Source organism: Heloderma suspectum, chromosome 3, assembly GCF_057233095.1.
Source record: "Heloderma suspectum isolate Gila_16-S chromosome 3, 16-S_ref, whole genome shotgun sequence".
Taxonomy (NCBI): Eukaryota; Metazoa; Chordata; class Lepidosauria; order Squamata; family Helodermatidae; genus Heloderma; species Heloderma suspectum.
In genome coordinates this window covers 249310506-249326262 of record NC_139460.1, presented here as the reverse complement: position 1 = coordinate 249326262, position 15757 = coordinate 249310506, and the positions used below count along the sequence as shown (strand labels likewise).

General features: G+C 41.9%; 1 protein-coding gene across 8 annotated transcripts in view; it reads left to right on the top strand.

Annotated features, from left to right (window-relative positions):
• Positions 1-15757, top strand: part of PLEKHS1 (pleckstrin homology domain containing S1) — a 48227-nt gene that overhangs the window by 22987 nt on the left and 9483 nt on the right. For 5 of the 8 annotated variants that reach the window (XR_014789488.1, XM_084846170.1, XM_084846172.1 and 2 more), the window contains 7 exons: positions 2404-2461; positions 3957-4061; positions 5812-5922; positions 6601-6693; positions 7535-7635; positions 8612-8818; positions 9915-10016. Coding sequence is in view for 6 of the 8 variants with exons in the window: in XM_084846170.1 (XP_084702296.1) it covers positions 2404-2461; positions 3957-4061; positions 5812-5922; positions 6601-6693; positions 7535-7635; positions 8612-8818; positions 9915-10016 (777 nt within the window). In the remaining 2 variants the exon portion in view is untranslated. The remainder of the gene's footprint in view (positions 1-2403; positions 2462-3956; positions 4062-5811; positions 5923-6600; positions 6694-7534; positions 7636-8611; positions 8819-9914; positions 10017-15757) is intronic. The other 3 variants (XR_014789489.1, XM_084846175.1, XM_084846174.1) reach the window with 1 other exon arrangement.

Here is a 15757-nt window from a genome sequence, read left to right as displayed (position 1 = left end):
AGCGTGTGGCCCTCTAGATTGTGTTGGACTGCATCTCTTCTCAGCCCTCACTACTGGCTATGCTAGGGTTGATGGAAAGGGTGTTTTTCTTTTGTCTTGTTTTGGCCATTTTGAAAGGTTTTTATTGTGTTGCTCAACTGGAGTGACCATCAGTGCAGTGTGTAATAGATGTGTCTGTATCTTTTCTTTTAAAAAAAAATATTGATAATTTTTATTTAACTTTTACATTTTAAAATATAACCAAACTCAAACACATAATATAAATACATAAATGATGTAAAAATTAAGAAATAACAAAGAAAACCATAGGTATGTATAGACATATACATATACAATAAAAACATTATTACAATACAAAATTCAAATCCTTTTAAAATGACTCCCATCAAAGTTACTTATAAAGGCTGAAGTATGCTGACCATGTGTCAGAATGTTTGTCAGGGCAAAGCTGTCACTGGTAATATACTCTTTCAAAGGAGGCAAGAGCTGTGAGATCCTCAGCCCATTGTGTGGTTGAGGCGGATACCTTGTCCTTCCAGTCCTGTAGAATGTGTCTTTTAACTACCAAGGGCTGATGGAGTGCAGTCCAATAACATATGGAAGGCCACACATTTCCCATGCCTGGTCTACATGCATATACCTGTATATATGTAGAGACTGTACTTCCCCACATTCTGCTGAATGCACAAGTGCTGGACCAGCAAGCTTGGTCCTGCTCCCATACATTGAGTGGGCATATGGAGGGGGGGGGTGTCTGAAGAGCCCTCTGATGCCGTTACAGTGTAATTTGTTTACTCCACATCATTTGCTGGCACAGAAAGGGTGGAGAAAGGAATACCTTGATGACATCAGGTACGTTTTGCTACATATTACTGAGGGGAGAACTCAACATGCAAAGGCTGTTTTTGATGACAGCCCTGTGTTTCTCCAAACTTGTAGCTCTGTTCCACCCTCAGAGCACATGCTTTAAGAAGAGAGGGTTTGGACTGTGAATAGGTGATGATACCTGTGGAACAACAGAACGACATTCCCTCCCCCCACTGCTCTATGACTTGATGTCAGTTCCAACATAATGAAGGAGATGGGATGATTTGCTACAGTGTGAAGAATCTTGCTCTCGAGGAAAAAAACTATTTGCCTGGAATATATTAAGAAGAAAGTATCTGCAATTCTTCATGAATGGTAGTAGGAGGAGAGGCAGCATGCATGAATAGGTGCAGAGAGCAGGTTACATGTAGAGCCGACTACAAAGCTTCTGGAGTGAAGCCCTGTGTTTTTGAGAAGAAGAATGTAGACAGTAAAAGTAGGGTGTATCTTAAGAGGGACTATGTGTGAGAGAGTGAATACCGGGGCAGGAGTAAAGATGAAGCATTTCAACACCAGCGTTTGCTATGGACTGTATTTGCAGTTATCATCTTGATGGAACAAGACGGCCTGGGGTGCTTCCAGACAAGGCTTTTACTGTGCAATTGCCTTGCCTCGTTCACAGAATTTTACAGGGGGTCCAGATGACATCTTCCACTTGTAACTTTCCCATGTTTCCACACTGCTGCTTTTTTTTCTTTCTGCAAAAAATCCATCAAGGAGGAAAAGACTCTACATGCCTTTTCATAGTGCTAGGAGCTGTCCATCTGGAAACACCCCTGGAAATGAGATAGTAGCGCACCACCATTTCCACCCCAGTGAACCTACAAAAGTGCCTTATACGGAGTCAGATCACTGGACTATTGGGTCCATTATTGTCTACTCTTGATTGGCAACAGCTCTGCAGGGCCTTGGGTAGAAGTAATTCTCAGCCCAGCTATTTGAGAGCCTAGGAGATTGAGCTTGCAACCTTCTGCATGCAATGCATGTGTTTTGTCCCCAGGTGATTCCCCCACCCTGCACCCATTAGACAAGCTGCTAATTTTTACAGATCTAATTTATCCAATAAGAGGAGGGGTGTACCTGCACAGTGAGTGAGTCATAGGACTCATGTTGACAACCTAATTTCCTTTGAGCCTTATCAGTATGATGCCATTGCTTATTGAACCAAACTGATAGGCTGGGGGTACTTCCAGAGTGGCAGCTCCTAGTTCTACCAATTAAAAGGCATTGTGCAGCTATTCCAAGGCTGGCCCTGTGGCATAGCAGCAAATTGCTTCCCCATTAAATGTCTTGGAATACACACCTGTGGTGAAGGATTAATAGCTGGAAACTTTAGCTGTTCACTGGACAGAGACCCAACAATACTGCTTTCTGCCCTTGGGATATAAGGGACAGGGATCTCTTTGAAAGTCCTTGACTGTCTTGAAAGTCACCTTCTGTGTTTTAAAAAAGGTTTGACAAAGCTTGCAGAAAAACTCACCCTCATTCCTCTGTGTTTCTGTGCCTGTCTTCTTAAAACATGATTTGGATCTCTAGCAAGGCCGTTGAGGAATGGGCCACCTTCTTGCTTGCAACTTGTTGTGCAGAAAAAAAGGTATGTCAATGCCATTCCATTTGAATTGCTATTTTGATTGTTAAACAGCGATTAGCAAGATTAAAATACTGTCTTGGTTGTTTGTACAGAACAGGGTTGAGGTTTAAAGGGAGGTTTTAGTAATGAGCCCTTGGCAATTTGCCACCCTAGGAATGACCCACCTTATATTCTAAGAATGTACATTTTTCAAACATTCTTAGGCAAACAACTTGTAAGAATGTTGCTTGATAATTTCCCATTAATGAAACTAAATAAAGAACCATTCACTGTAAATGAGGAGCAAAAGAGATTGACAGAGACAGGGATGGTGCATGAGACCAAGGGGGGAAAGCATAACATGGATGATCTCTTCCTTTTATAGGCATGCTTGTTGTGCTACTGGTGTGAGTTTGCAATAATGTTTAAATCCATTTCTTTATTACGAATGTGAACCTAGGGCCAGTGTTTTCCACATATATTCCAGTTTCCCTTCAACTGTGTATATTCTGTGAGAAAAGTGTGTGTTTGTTAATCATTTGAAAATGGATAACAGGTTCATATCTAAACTGGAGACCATTCATAACCTAATCATCATCTTGCCATGTGGTTACAGTCATAAAGTAGATCATTGGATGACCCTTTGCTGGACTAGTTTTGGTTGGGGGGAAACCTTAACTGCCCTTCTACCCCAAATTAGCATTGGCCATTCTATCAGAATGAAGACAGATCCAAGATTTGCACTGGCAAGGGCTTGATTGATAAATAGCTACTGCTTGTACCTGCAAGCTAAATTCGGTTCACTAAATCTCAGCTGCCATTTTGGGACAGTGTCACAAAAGTGACTTCTGTACCAGGTATTGAATCTATCTATCTATCTATCTATCTATCTATCTATCTATTCATTTCATTTCATTTCATTTCATTTCATTTCATTTCTATACTGCCCAATAGCTGAAGCTCTCTGGGTGGTTCACAAGAATTAAAACCACAAAGTGCAGCATCAAACAATATAAAATATGAAGGCTTAAAACCACAATTATTCTGGTACAACTAGAATAAAACCTAGCAGCAATGCAGAGATTTAAAATACAGATTTAAAACACCAAAGCTAAAAGACTAGGAAGCTAAAATGTTAAAATACTGGGAGAATAAAAAGGTCTTCACCTGGCGCCAGAAGGAGTCCAATGTAGGTGCCAGCATACCTCTCGAATTTCCCCTAGTGCAAAATTTTAAGGGAACTTTGGAAGGTCTGGCAAAAGCAAGACACGTGAAGACTGAGTGGAATTCATAAGACTAGCAACATATATTTTGGTGGATTCTGCATATGCCTTGTGATAAACTTGCACACCCTCTTCTGGAACTGAAATTCCTGCTGTATATATTTGCTGAGTATCTGCTACATCATGCATCTGCACTTTAACAGAAGTGCAGACCCTTTTATTTTGCTATAACGACCAAGGTTTTAACTATGTTAAACCACCTGAAGGTTACTCTGTTGCTTCATTTCTTGGACCAGAAACTGGAACCCAGAAGTCGGTCAAAATCTTCTCCAGCTTGTCTTGATGAACAAACTGCTATTGCTGTCATCAAGGAAGATCTGTGGCCTGGCAATGAATATGAAGTGAGTGTTATATATTTCCTTTTTTATGCCCATGTCTACCTTACTTTTTGAGCCAGTAAATTAACAGTACAAGGGGGACCTGCAACAAAATGTTGTAGTGTGGAATGCTCCTGTTCAATTTCCCAGCTAACCAGTCATACCCTTTTCCAGAATGCTCCATTCCATTTCTCCTCCCTAACTCCAGTTTTCCATTTAGTCAGCAGGCCATGGCTGCTGACCATGCTCAGTACTCAGTGATCTATTTTGGGAACTTTTGCCCTTTATGATTTTCCCCCTCACTCCTCTCTGTGGATGGTGCTATTTTCACTACACAAGGATCCACATTGAGAGAATGGGTTTGCTCTTAATATATAGGATTGTATATTAACGCTGGGCCATTTGTGAACTGGATTTGCTCCCCAACTGCCCTGATAAATATACACAGTCTAGACCACAGACTGTGGTCAAACAGAGAACAAATGTACCACTGTGTGATAAGCTATTAAATATAATGACTCTCAGAGATGGGTTAGTTTCTCTCAGTTCTTTGAGAAAGCTAAATATTTTTCCTACTAGGCACTAAACAAGAGACAGCTGCCTCATCATAGATGCTGATGTTTTCTCAAAGATAGTCCCCATCTCAATTAGTCTCACAAAATGAAAGTTGCCTGTCTGTTGTCTGTCTTCACACACAGGACTGTTGTCTCCTCCTCCCACCACCCTTCCTTTTGTCTTCCATTTGTTTTTATATCTGTCCCATTGTTGACTGGGCTCATTAGCTACACATGGCCAGCCAACTCCCACCTCCTTTGGGAATGCTGCAGTTACTTTCAGGTGGAGGTAGGCTAACATACATGGCCTCTCACATGCTGCAATACAGCATGTCTATTTATGTATTTGTTTTTTAATGGATTTCTAGACTGCCCTTCAATAAACATTTCAAGGGCAGGTTGTAACTACATCAGAGTAGGTGCCAAGAAGTAAGTACCATAGGTGGTGAGCACCACAGCTGAGAAAGCCTTCTCCCTAAGTTCAGGAAGGTGAACAAGAGTGCTCTTCAGGCATTTGATTCATGTGAAGAATCACATGGAGGGAGAGGGTGGAGCTGCACCTACTGCCCCCACAGCCGTGCCCCCTGCCCACAATTGGTCCTGATCTCCCCATATTGGGCAGAACAGCTGTAAAGCAGAGACTGTGGTATGTATGCACGCTCTCCTTGTGAGTGAGAAACCTAACCACTCACGGTTACCAACCATGCAGAGGGCCTACATGCATACAGTAGGCTCTTTAAAGATGAACAGGGAGGCAAGCTAAGGCCATCTGCCAGTCTGACATGGGGGAAAAAATACAATCAGGCCTTGGGCTTGGGTAACTTCCATTTGCTGTAAGGAATGTTGCAGCTTCTTATAACTCAGGTTTCCCCTGAGCTTGATCCAGGGGACAAGTTCCTATGAGTGTTGGAAAGTGGTGGCTGTGCTTCTGCTGTGGGCTCACTGATAAAATTGAACATGTCTGCACACCACTTAAGTGTGGCATTGACACACGGTCTTTTGGTGTGTAGGCACAGATTTTAAAAATAGTGCTCCTTCTCTTTTTCACATGTGAAACATTTTGAAAACTAAACTACAACCCAAATACTTGCTTTTGTTTAAATGTAGTTCTTCAGCAGAAATCACATGACCCATGTCCAGCAAGCCGTTTTAATGAACCATCTTGAAATAAAGCTCTGCAGTGACGAATTATTTTTCTGTTATAATTTGCTGGGCTGCAGGAGATTGAAGCATCGACTTCCAAGAAAAGGCCAACGTCAGATCCTAGCCCTCGACAAACCTCTGAAGAAAACCCTATTTATGAGTCACCAAGAAAACTTTTACTACGTCTAGTGAGTGCAGAAATTGGGGCGGGATACACTGTCTGGATCATTTGAAACTTCCACTGCATCACTTTCATGCATCTTGCAATAGGAATAGTTGCATGGACATTGGTTCAGTTGATTTCCCAGAAAATGTGATGGGCTATGGCCAATGACAATGTTTAAAAATGCAGTTATTACTTTCTGACCCTTCCTTCTCTTTTCAAGCTCAGAGCATCATACACATTATGAAAAGTTAACATCAACAAGTGGTTCTGGGGGGTGAATCACACCCACTGTCCCACATTGTTCCCACATTTGCATATAATAATATGACATAAATGTGCATAGAATCCTATGTGCATATGCCTGGTAATATGCAATCTTCATCTTATGATTCCATCACACATCGACTTTTATGAAATGTATACAGAGCCCTTAACACTGACGTTTAGGGTACATTCACACCACCTGTTTCCCCACTGAATTATGTCACAATCATAACTAGTGCAATATATTTCTAACTGGTGATGTCGCACAGAAGGGTTTCATGTCTGATATTCTTGTGGGGGAGCAGGTGCCTCATTACTAGTTGCTGGTTTTGTTTGTAAAGGAGCAAGCTGTTGTACGTTATCCATTTTGGCCCCTCTCAGAGTACATTGAACAAAGAATAATGATGATTATAAACATGTCAGTCTTTTACTTTAGCGATGCCTAAAAAATATTCCTGTGGAAGAACAGTCAGAAGAAGAGTCCATAAAAGAGGAATACTATGCTACTCCAAAAAAGGTGCTTGCCCAGGTAACCAAGTTGCAATGGCTTCCATGGCATGGTTCTGCATCATTATGATTCAATTTTATATCAGTGTCCAGTGTGCAGAATCCTTTACAATCTTGTATGCAGATTCTTTTATCTTACTTTAGTCTCACAACACCATGTGAACCTGCCTCATACTATGTCAGACAATTAGTCGATCTTCTAGGCCACTACTGGGTCTTATGCAGAGGTCTTTCTCAACCTCTGTACAACCTTTGTCACTGGAACTGCTGAGGATCGACCTGGGACCTTCCATATGCAAAAATGTGCTCTGCCACTGATCAATGGTTTGGTAAAGAGTGACTTGTCCAAAGTTACCAAATGCTTCATGGCTGATTAGATCTATTTATTATTTATTATATTTTTGACCATGCTCTTCAGCCAAAAAGGCTTGCAGAGCAGCTTACATATAATCAATAAAACAAGCAATGTAAAAACCACAACACACAAGGAAAAAGAGATGGGGAGGGAAGACAAAAAAGCAGATCCAGGCAACAGTTCTTAAAGTTAAATAGGTGATCTTATAAGAACGTAAGAAGAGCCATGCTGGTTCAAACCAAAAGCCTATCTGATCCAGCATTCTGTTTACACAGTAGCCAGCTAGATGCCTATGGGAAGCTTTGGCGAATATGAAGCAATTAGAGTATCTTAGTTTGCTTCAGTGAGATTTCTGTTTTATCCAGATAGATTGTATAAGTGAATATTAGTGAGGTTAATATCAGGATTCCCTTGAGAGCACCGACTTTAATGTAGCCAGGATTTTATATAGTTTGTGTATTATTTCTGTGTTTTAATACATCAGTTGCATATAGCCTTACTTTCATAGCTGGATGATGTTCCTGATGAATTTAACATGCCAGGAGAGTCTACTAGCTCAGATGATGAAAATGTCAGCAAGAATGAAGAATACATGTCCATGAAAGACTTGTAAGTACAGCAGCATGATGTGTTTTACTCCTACATTAATCTGGAGCGAAAGCATATGGATTTCTTTTGGGAAGATTTTTGTAGTTCTGCCTTTCCCTAACCTGATGCCCTCCAGATGTGTTGGACCGTAAGTCGTATGACCATTGGCCATGCTGACTGGGACTGATGGGTTAAAGTCCAAAACATTGACAGGGCACCAGGTTGGGGAAGGCTGTTCTGGACCATCATCTTTATTGCACCAGAAGGATTATGTTTTCATCTCCCTGGGCTTTCTGTTGCTGATCTCTGTCACCACACTTTAACAAACAAAAGCACTTTCAAGGGAAGCTCCAGCATGAAAGTGCTGGACTAGAATTATTAACAATTTGATTCTTGCAATTGCCAAAATTCTCTGAATGCCACCTTGAAGCTTGGCTCATCTCATTTCCCATGTTTGATTACACTCTCTTAGTTTTACTTGAATGGAAAAAGTGCACATTTCAAACAGGGAAAATGTGCATTTTTTTTAAAGCACACCAAAAATGTGCATTTTTCCCCCTCCCAGAGTAAAGCATGAAAATGCAAATTTTTGCAAACATGTGCACTTTTTTAAGTGCCTGTTTTTTAAAATTCACATTATTCGACCATGAATGCAAGTCTGGGAATTTGCAAACATTTTTGGAGAACATGCTTTCCTGCTTCTGTTTGCAAACAGGACATATTCATATGAGTTGCAAAATATAAATGAAATTCCCATGCATCCTTAATCTTTACTGCACGTTACTTTGCAAGGCACAGATGTATAACTTGTATTCACATAGGCTTCATGCACAAAGTGTGGAGATGGGTCAGGCCATGCCTTGCCACCATGGAGCTGCTTCTCCCTTCCTTCCCCCCATACACTGGTTGTGTAGTTTCAGTCGTCTGCCCAGGGCTAAGGTTTTTAATGAGATGGCTGATGCATTTCTTTTTAAGAGTGATATAATCTATTCATTAGGGTTCCAAGAGTGGCAGAAGAGAACATTCAGTCTACATGTACAAATAATGAATGGCTGACACTCCCACAAAGCAGGGAAAATAGTGTGATTCCAGAGGTGGCAGAGGACAACCCATTGAAGCCAACACCAGTACCAAGGGCCTTAAAACCAGAAAAAACACCAAAACTATCATTTCTATCAGTGGTTCAATTGTCCATAGTTCTCAGGTAGGGAAGTTTTGGATATGATTATTTATTTCCCTGTTCACTGAAAAATCCCTGAAAGCTAAACAAAAGCATTTCTATGTAAATCAGCTTTGCATTGTCCCGATTCCAAACTGATATGATCAGTCCAGTAGTTAATAACAAGCCTTTGAAGTTAGTGCTGTGTTCCATTATGTGAACCAGGACAGAATATTTAATCTTTATCTCCCCACCATGTGACCCTATTGAATTCACTAAAGCATGTATTGAACTTTGTTCCATTGATTCATGTTCTTTCCAGAGGTACAAAGGAAAATTAATTGCTACAATTTTTGCTTCTACAACAGTTTGATTTTGTTAGGAATTAAACCCTTTCACACAATGCTTCACAAACACATTCTGAACTTCAAAACATCACTTCATTCTGACTTAAGTGTATATCAAATTTGACCAAGATTTGTAGTGGCTGACTGCATTCAGTAGACGCCTCTTCTCTTATTTGTGACTCATTTCATCAGGATTACAGTGATGATGCAACGGCCCAACAGGACCTTTCACACAGAGGCTGGGACCTTTGCTGTCTAGCCACATCACTGATGGGTGCCTCTTGTCTTTGCTGCAATGACATCCAAGTACAGATAGGCATTTTGCTTACACAGCACCATGTATACTTTTCCAGCCCCAGAAGAAACTCAAAGGCAATGCAAACCTATGCCACCTTGAATCTTGAAAAGGCATGATATAAGTGATTTTAATAACTACCTAATTATGTTTTTAAAAGAGCCAACCCTAGGTTGTAGTAAGGTTTTTGTAGGGATGGGGGAATGGATTATCTGCCAAGTAGGCTACTGTTCTATACCAGCTTCCTGGAACTTGGTGCCCTCCAAATATTTTGATCAGCCCAAGCCAACATAGCCAATGGCCAGAGACTATGGGAGCTGTAGTCCCAAACACCTAGAGGGCATCATGTTAGGGAAGGGTGATCGATACTTTAGCTACATGTGAGCAAGACACTGCTTATGTATTCTTTGCACTTAGGAGGGAAGTGTTACAAGTGGCACCTAGCTCTGGGTTATTAGCCACCCATTTTGTATTTCACGGAAACTCTCCTCTCTTTCAGTAAAATCACAGATGATACCCAACTGGAAGAGCTGGACATTCTCCTTCCCCAGGCTGATCTCACCGATTGCCTGAAATTTACAAAAGCTTCTGGACATATATGGTAAGGCCTACTAATTTTATGTTGGTTTGTATACTTCAAGAGCTAAAAAGTTATCAGCTGAAGTTTTTTTGTGGGGGGAGGGGGTTGTTTCTTTAGGGGAGGTCAATTAATTGCCATGCTTTTAATGGATCGGCCAACTAAATAATCAACTACATGTTGCAGTTTCTCAACAAAGGTGGTGTTTCAAGCTTCTCTGATGAACCATATAAATAACTTTAATGTATTGCTCAATCACCATTAACATGTTATCTGGATGAAGAAACACATGGACTGTTTTCAACAATGCCTTCTAACCACCAAAGATTATTTCACAAGAAAAAGCTCCCAGTAATATGTAGTTGATTGACTGATTGATTGATTGATTGATTGAGCTCAACTTATTTGGTTAGAGAGCCCCAACCTTAGCTACTATGTGTTTCAGGTACATACATGGAGGAACATATAGCTCCTTTTTTTCTTTTTCTTTTTCTTTTTCTCAGTCTGCTCTCTGTAAAATCTCCTAGAGTTCAGACTAGCTTTTCTTGACAGTGGCATTACAAGCATGAAATGCTTTTCCCAAAGAGAATTGCCAGACCCTACTTGGTAGGGCCATAAATAGATCCACAAGAAAGGAGGTACTTTTTGATGGCACGTGTGAAGGGAGTAAGGGTGTTGCCCAAACTCTCTGCAGAGTAGGTAGGGGCTAAGAAATTACCCAATAGACCACCACCACTCCTTACATCCATCTCAGCCTGAGTCAAGGGACTCTCGGACCTTTCAGCACACGTTTGGGGCATAGAAAAAGGAATTCAAGCTGATGCCCTCTAGTTCAAGCCTGAAGCCAAAAATTCTATACAGTAGCAGGCCAAACAGAAGGCTCTGAATTTAGTATTGGGGCTTTACCTGGAACAAAGCATGCACAAACTCTGAAATAGATACGAAGATTATTTACAGTAAGGAAGGGAGGAGAGGGATAACAAGGTGAATAAAAACATGTACAGATATCAGAGAGAACAGGAAAACCAGAGAAACTCTTTGGAAGAATGGAGAAACCTTTTGAAACAATGCTGCAGGCAAAAACAACAAAGCAATGTCTGTCCTCTCCTATACTTTACCTAGCTAAGGGTCTTCTAGCAGGACAGGGTCCATTTCAGAATCCCAAATCTCACAGGCCTGAGAGCCCATTAGCGCAGGCAGACAAAGACTGAAGACCAAAATGAAGGCCAAGATGAAGACCAAAACGAAGACCAAATGGCAACAGTAGCCTGTCTGGCTTTATACCCCAACCACTCCCACCACCAGGCCCTTGACAAATGTGAGGTGACCCTCCATAGCCAATCACTGTTGGGCTGGATAATTCCCTCAGAGACAAGCCTCCTTAGCCAAGCACTAACAGGGTGTATAACTTCTTTGGCCTTAAGAAGGGGAGCGGGGGATGAAAAGCTCTCACCTCAGCACACCCTGGCCTTGATGATCCTGGAGACCCAAAATAAAAAATGATAATGCACAGTGGTGGTTTTAACGAGTATGTGCAGGCTCCTCCTCATGAAATGGAGGCTTCGTCCAAGCAGCAAAATCTTAACAAGAAAATGGATTTCTTGACAGCATGTCTGAGCAGGCATTTATGAGTTAACTTTATGGTCTGTCTATTTCTTTCTGTTAAATGTTTTGTATTTTTGAAATAACTTATTGATTATTATTTCATTACAGTTGCCCTTGGTATTGATTGTTAACCTCTTTGGGTTTCCCTCAGGAAATAAATTTTGTATAGATTTTGTAACAAACATACATTAACCAAACAACCATTTGCTATGGTATGACTGGCATGATTAGCAGATGTAAAACATCTATATAGTAACTTGTTTTTTATGTTTACTTCATACGGTGGCCTGTCGTTGTGCTGTGAGGAGAACTGACTGTTTAGTTCCTTGAAGAGCTGCTTGCTCTACACCAGGGGTGAGCACTGAGATCTACTGGTAGATCTCTGAGTGATTTGCAGTAGGTCAGCAAGAGTTTCTGTCCTGCATTTTTTAAAACAATAGCAGCCACTAAAGGCATCCTCCCCCTCCCCAATCAGTGCCATCCTGCACATGTTTACTCAGAAGTAAATACCACTGTGTTCAATGGAGCTTACTTCTATTTATAGGATTGTGATGTCAACTAGGTACCTGAAATTGAGACGTTTGAGGGAAAACCAGGGTTGAATTTACGCTGGAGCCCCTTTGGTTTCTGAGGCACCACTGTGTTGGCATTTTTTTTCCAGACATGATTGCTGCTCTGTGGGCACATGTTAATGAATACAGTGCGGTATCTGCTGTGTTTATAAACCAAGTGCCGCATAGTGTTGTAACTGTGATAGAGGTAGTAGGAGTTGGAAAGAACATGTGTATTATCATTTGTGTCTATAGTGCAAGCACAAGCCACAGGCCACAGTATAGTGTTCAACTGAGAGGTTCAAAAAAAGTCTGACAGCTTTGCAGGGATGCAGGATTTATAACAAAGGTTATTTATGACACAGATTGTGTAGCTATTTATGACAAAGATTGTGTAGCTATTCCCAGCTGTGCAGGTGCACATTGAAAATAGCCCCCTTTCCCCAATATTAGGAGAGAAAATGGAGGACAATCCACAGATTTCCTGCCCATGAATCCCTACACACACACACCCCCCCCACACACACACACACTTGAGGTCAAAGGTGCATATAAAATGTTGCCAAATACTTTCTGCAGCTTTGAAGCCATTCCCACTGGTAAAATAATACCACTAGATTGGAACACACATAACTCTGTAGCACACAGTAACTTTAGTAACTGAAATACCATCAGAAAAGTCATCTGGGGGAAAAAACCTCAGAATATTCAGGGAGAAATAGTGTCAGGACAGTAGATCAGGGAGTGTGCTGTATCCCCCACACCCAAACTAGATGTTCTGAGATAAAATGCTAAGTGTAGATTGGCCACAGGAGTTGATTTTAGGACTGTGAGCTACATTTTGGTGCTGAAAACAATTCCCTGGACTGAGCATGTGCTCAGAGGCACCCTGTTTCTTAATTTTCAGGCTATGTTTGCATCCCCAAGCTGCTGTTTTGCACCTGGTTCCCACAGGTGGTTCCTGAGGTTCTATTAAAACGAAGTAGATCCCAAAAGTCTGATGTCAGCCCATCCTTGTTCTACATTCCTGTCAGAAACCAAAAAGGAGTTTGTTCAAACACATTGAGGTCTACTGCTTGGTAGGTTATATGGCAAAAGATGTCTATCTATAAATTTGGAAGTCACCATCGTAGTATTTCTGCAACAAAGAGTAGTAATGTTAAAACTTCAACCCGTTATGTAGTTGAAACATAAAGAAGCTGACTGTCAGGCACATAAAACTGTTCAGCCTTTGTGGATCCCAAGCTGTCACACTTTCTCTACCACAGTTTATTCCATATGGAAAAATAACAGTAAACAGTCCAGTGGCAAAGAGGTTTCCATTAGCAATTCACTGTTTGCTCATTTTGTTCATAGAACATCCCAGACTCAAAACAATGGATCTAGGCAGGCTGACAATGAAAATAAATACATACATAGAACTACAGAGTTCTTAAAAGGTTTAAATGTCATCTCCAGTTAAAGCTTCTGCAGTGCAGAAAACTGAGTGTTACCATGTTTCTTAATAGGCATCCTGTGGGCCAAACTAAGCCACTAAAGGCCAAACTAGGTGCTCCTTAATTAATGAAACAAAAACATGAGATAATCCTAATCACTGATTTCTGTGTCATGTCTAATTTTGCCCTCAGCCTCTTCCTGTTCTCCAGCCATCAGCACCTTTCCTAGCTATTCCTGATGGCCACATGCACCACTGTGTTAATTTACTGCTGTTGCCCATTTGTGTGTGCGCATGCATGCAGTGTCATAAAGACGCATGGCAGCCAGGACTAGAGTTAAAGCGATCACCATTGTGGTGTTAAATGTGGGATTAGTAGGTCAAGGGTGGGGCAACAACACATTGCCTCAATGCCATCCCAATGAAATTATGCAACAAGCGATATACACCATTTTGGAGGGGTCTCAACTGTAAAAGAGGGCTCTGACTTCCATACTACCTGTTGACTCTTGCAAAACATGTGGGGAAAATGGTATTTTTAGTACTGGAGGTTAATAGGTTGGAGGGTTTTCCATTTTCTCACATGCTTAGCAGAGTTGACAGGCAGTTTGGAAGTCAGTGTTCTCCCTAGAATATCAATATCAATGGTTGAGGAAAGGAGGGGAGGGCCAAAGGATAGACTGCATGGAGATTAGCGGTATCTAAAGCTCATCTCCTGCTGTGCCTTCACTTCTGCACTCTCTACTCCTTGGCTGCAAGACTAAGCTCTCTCAGCTCCCCTTTGATGTACTTCACATACCTGCTGGAGACTATGTGCAAGAAGTCTCTTTCTCAGGTCCCGTCAGTGAAGGAAGGAGATGCTTCTTGATAAGTTTCAGAGATGAGGTCCCTTGTACAGATTTCTGATGAACATGCTTCAATTAGTGAAACAACGATGATATGGAGGGCCGATGTCAAAAATTACTAAGATTTTTAAAAATGCCTCAAAGAAGAAGAAGGACAATTGTTGTCTACAGGCTTCTTTACACAGAGCTTTTATCCTATAATATAGCTATTGAGATGGCTCTCTCACGTAAGTTTGCAGGCTCTTTAGATGACGCCTTACTGGGTGTCCTGGGTGTCTCCCGCCATTTCCCCCAGCCTATCCCGTGTTTTCCCCAAAACACAAAAAATGTGGTATTTTTTCCAGCCCACAGAACAGGAGCGCCATGACCTCCCCGTGAAATTCTCTAATAGCAGAAGAAACCAGCGGTGGGCGTTTGTTTTCAGTTGTTGGGGACATGGTCAGGATGATGACGGCATTGAGAATGGGCTGCGGGCAGATTTGACAGGCGCGAGGGCTTGTGCTCTCTCTCTCCCTTTCAAGGAAGGGAGGGTGCACAGTTTGAGGGCGACTCCTGCCTCCACTCAAGTCTTGCTGAGGAAGCAAAGATCTGCACCTGACCCCACCCCCTGCTGGCGATTTTCCCCTTTGCTTCACGGCAACCCCCCTGCCAAACTGCCTAAATCCTGGCCCCAGCACAGGGCACTGCCCACTCAGCAACAGGGTGCCAAAGAAGTGCATTGCTCTCAAACCATGTGTCTGCCATGTAAATGCTTGAGCACATTTCTTGTTTGGAGGGACAAGAGGGTAAAATGCCTTCCTACAACAAAGGGAGACAGATCTGATCCCCCACCCCACCAAGCTCAGAATCAATGTCCTCTGTTGATTCAGAGCACCCCATTAAGTTCAGTGGGGCTTACTTTCAAGTAAGTGTGCCGAGGGTTGCAGACTTATAGCGCGATCTTATTTCTACTCAGAAGTAAGTCCCATTAAGCTCAATGGGACTTACTTTCAAGTAAGTGTGCCGAGGGTTGCAGACTTATAGCGCGATCTTATTTCTACTCAGAAGTAAGTCCCATTAAGTTCAATGGCACTTACTCCCAAGTAAGTGTGCTCAGTTTCAGCATGTCAGTCCCCATCCACCGGTAAGGTCCAAGGGGAAGGAAAGGGGCAGGAACCAGGGAGGAATTATGGCTACACCCTGAGCGGCATCACCCCCCCCCCCCCGTGAGAAGGAAAGAAATGAAAAATAACGCAAAGGGGACAGACATCTAAAGAGAACGACCCAGTCCTGCAATGATACCAGATGGGGAAAGAACCGGCATTGATGTGGAATTCTCCGCCTGTGTAA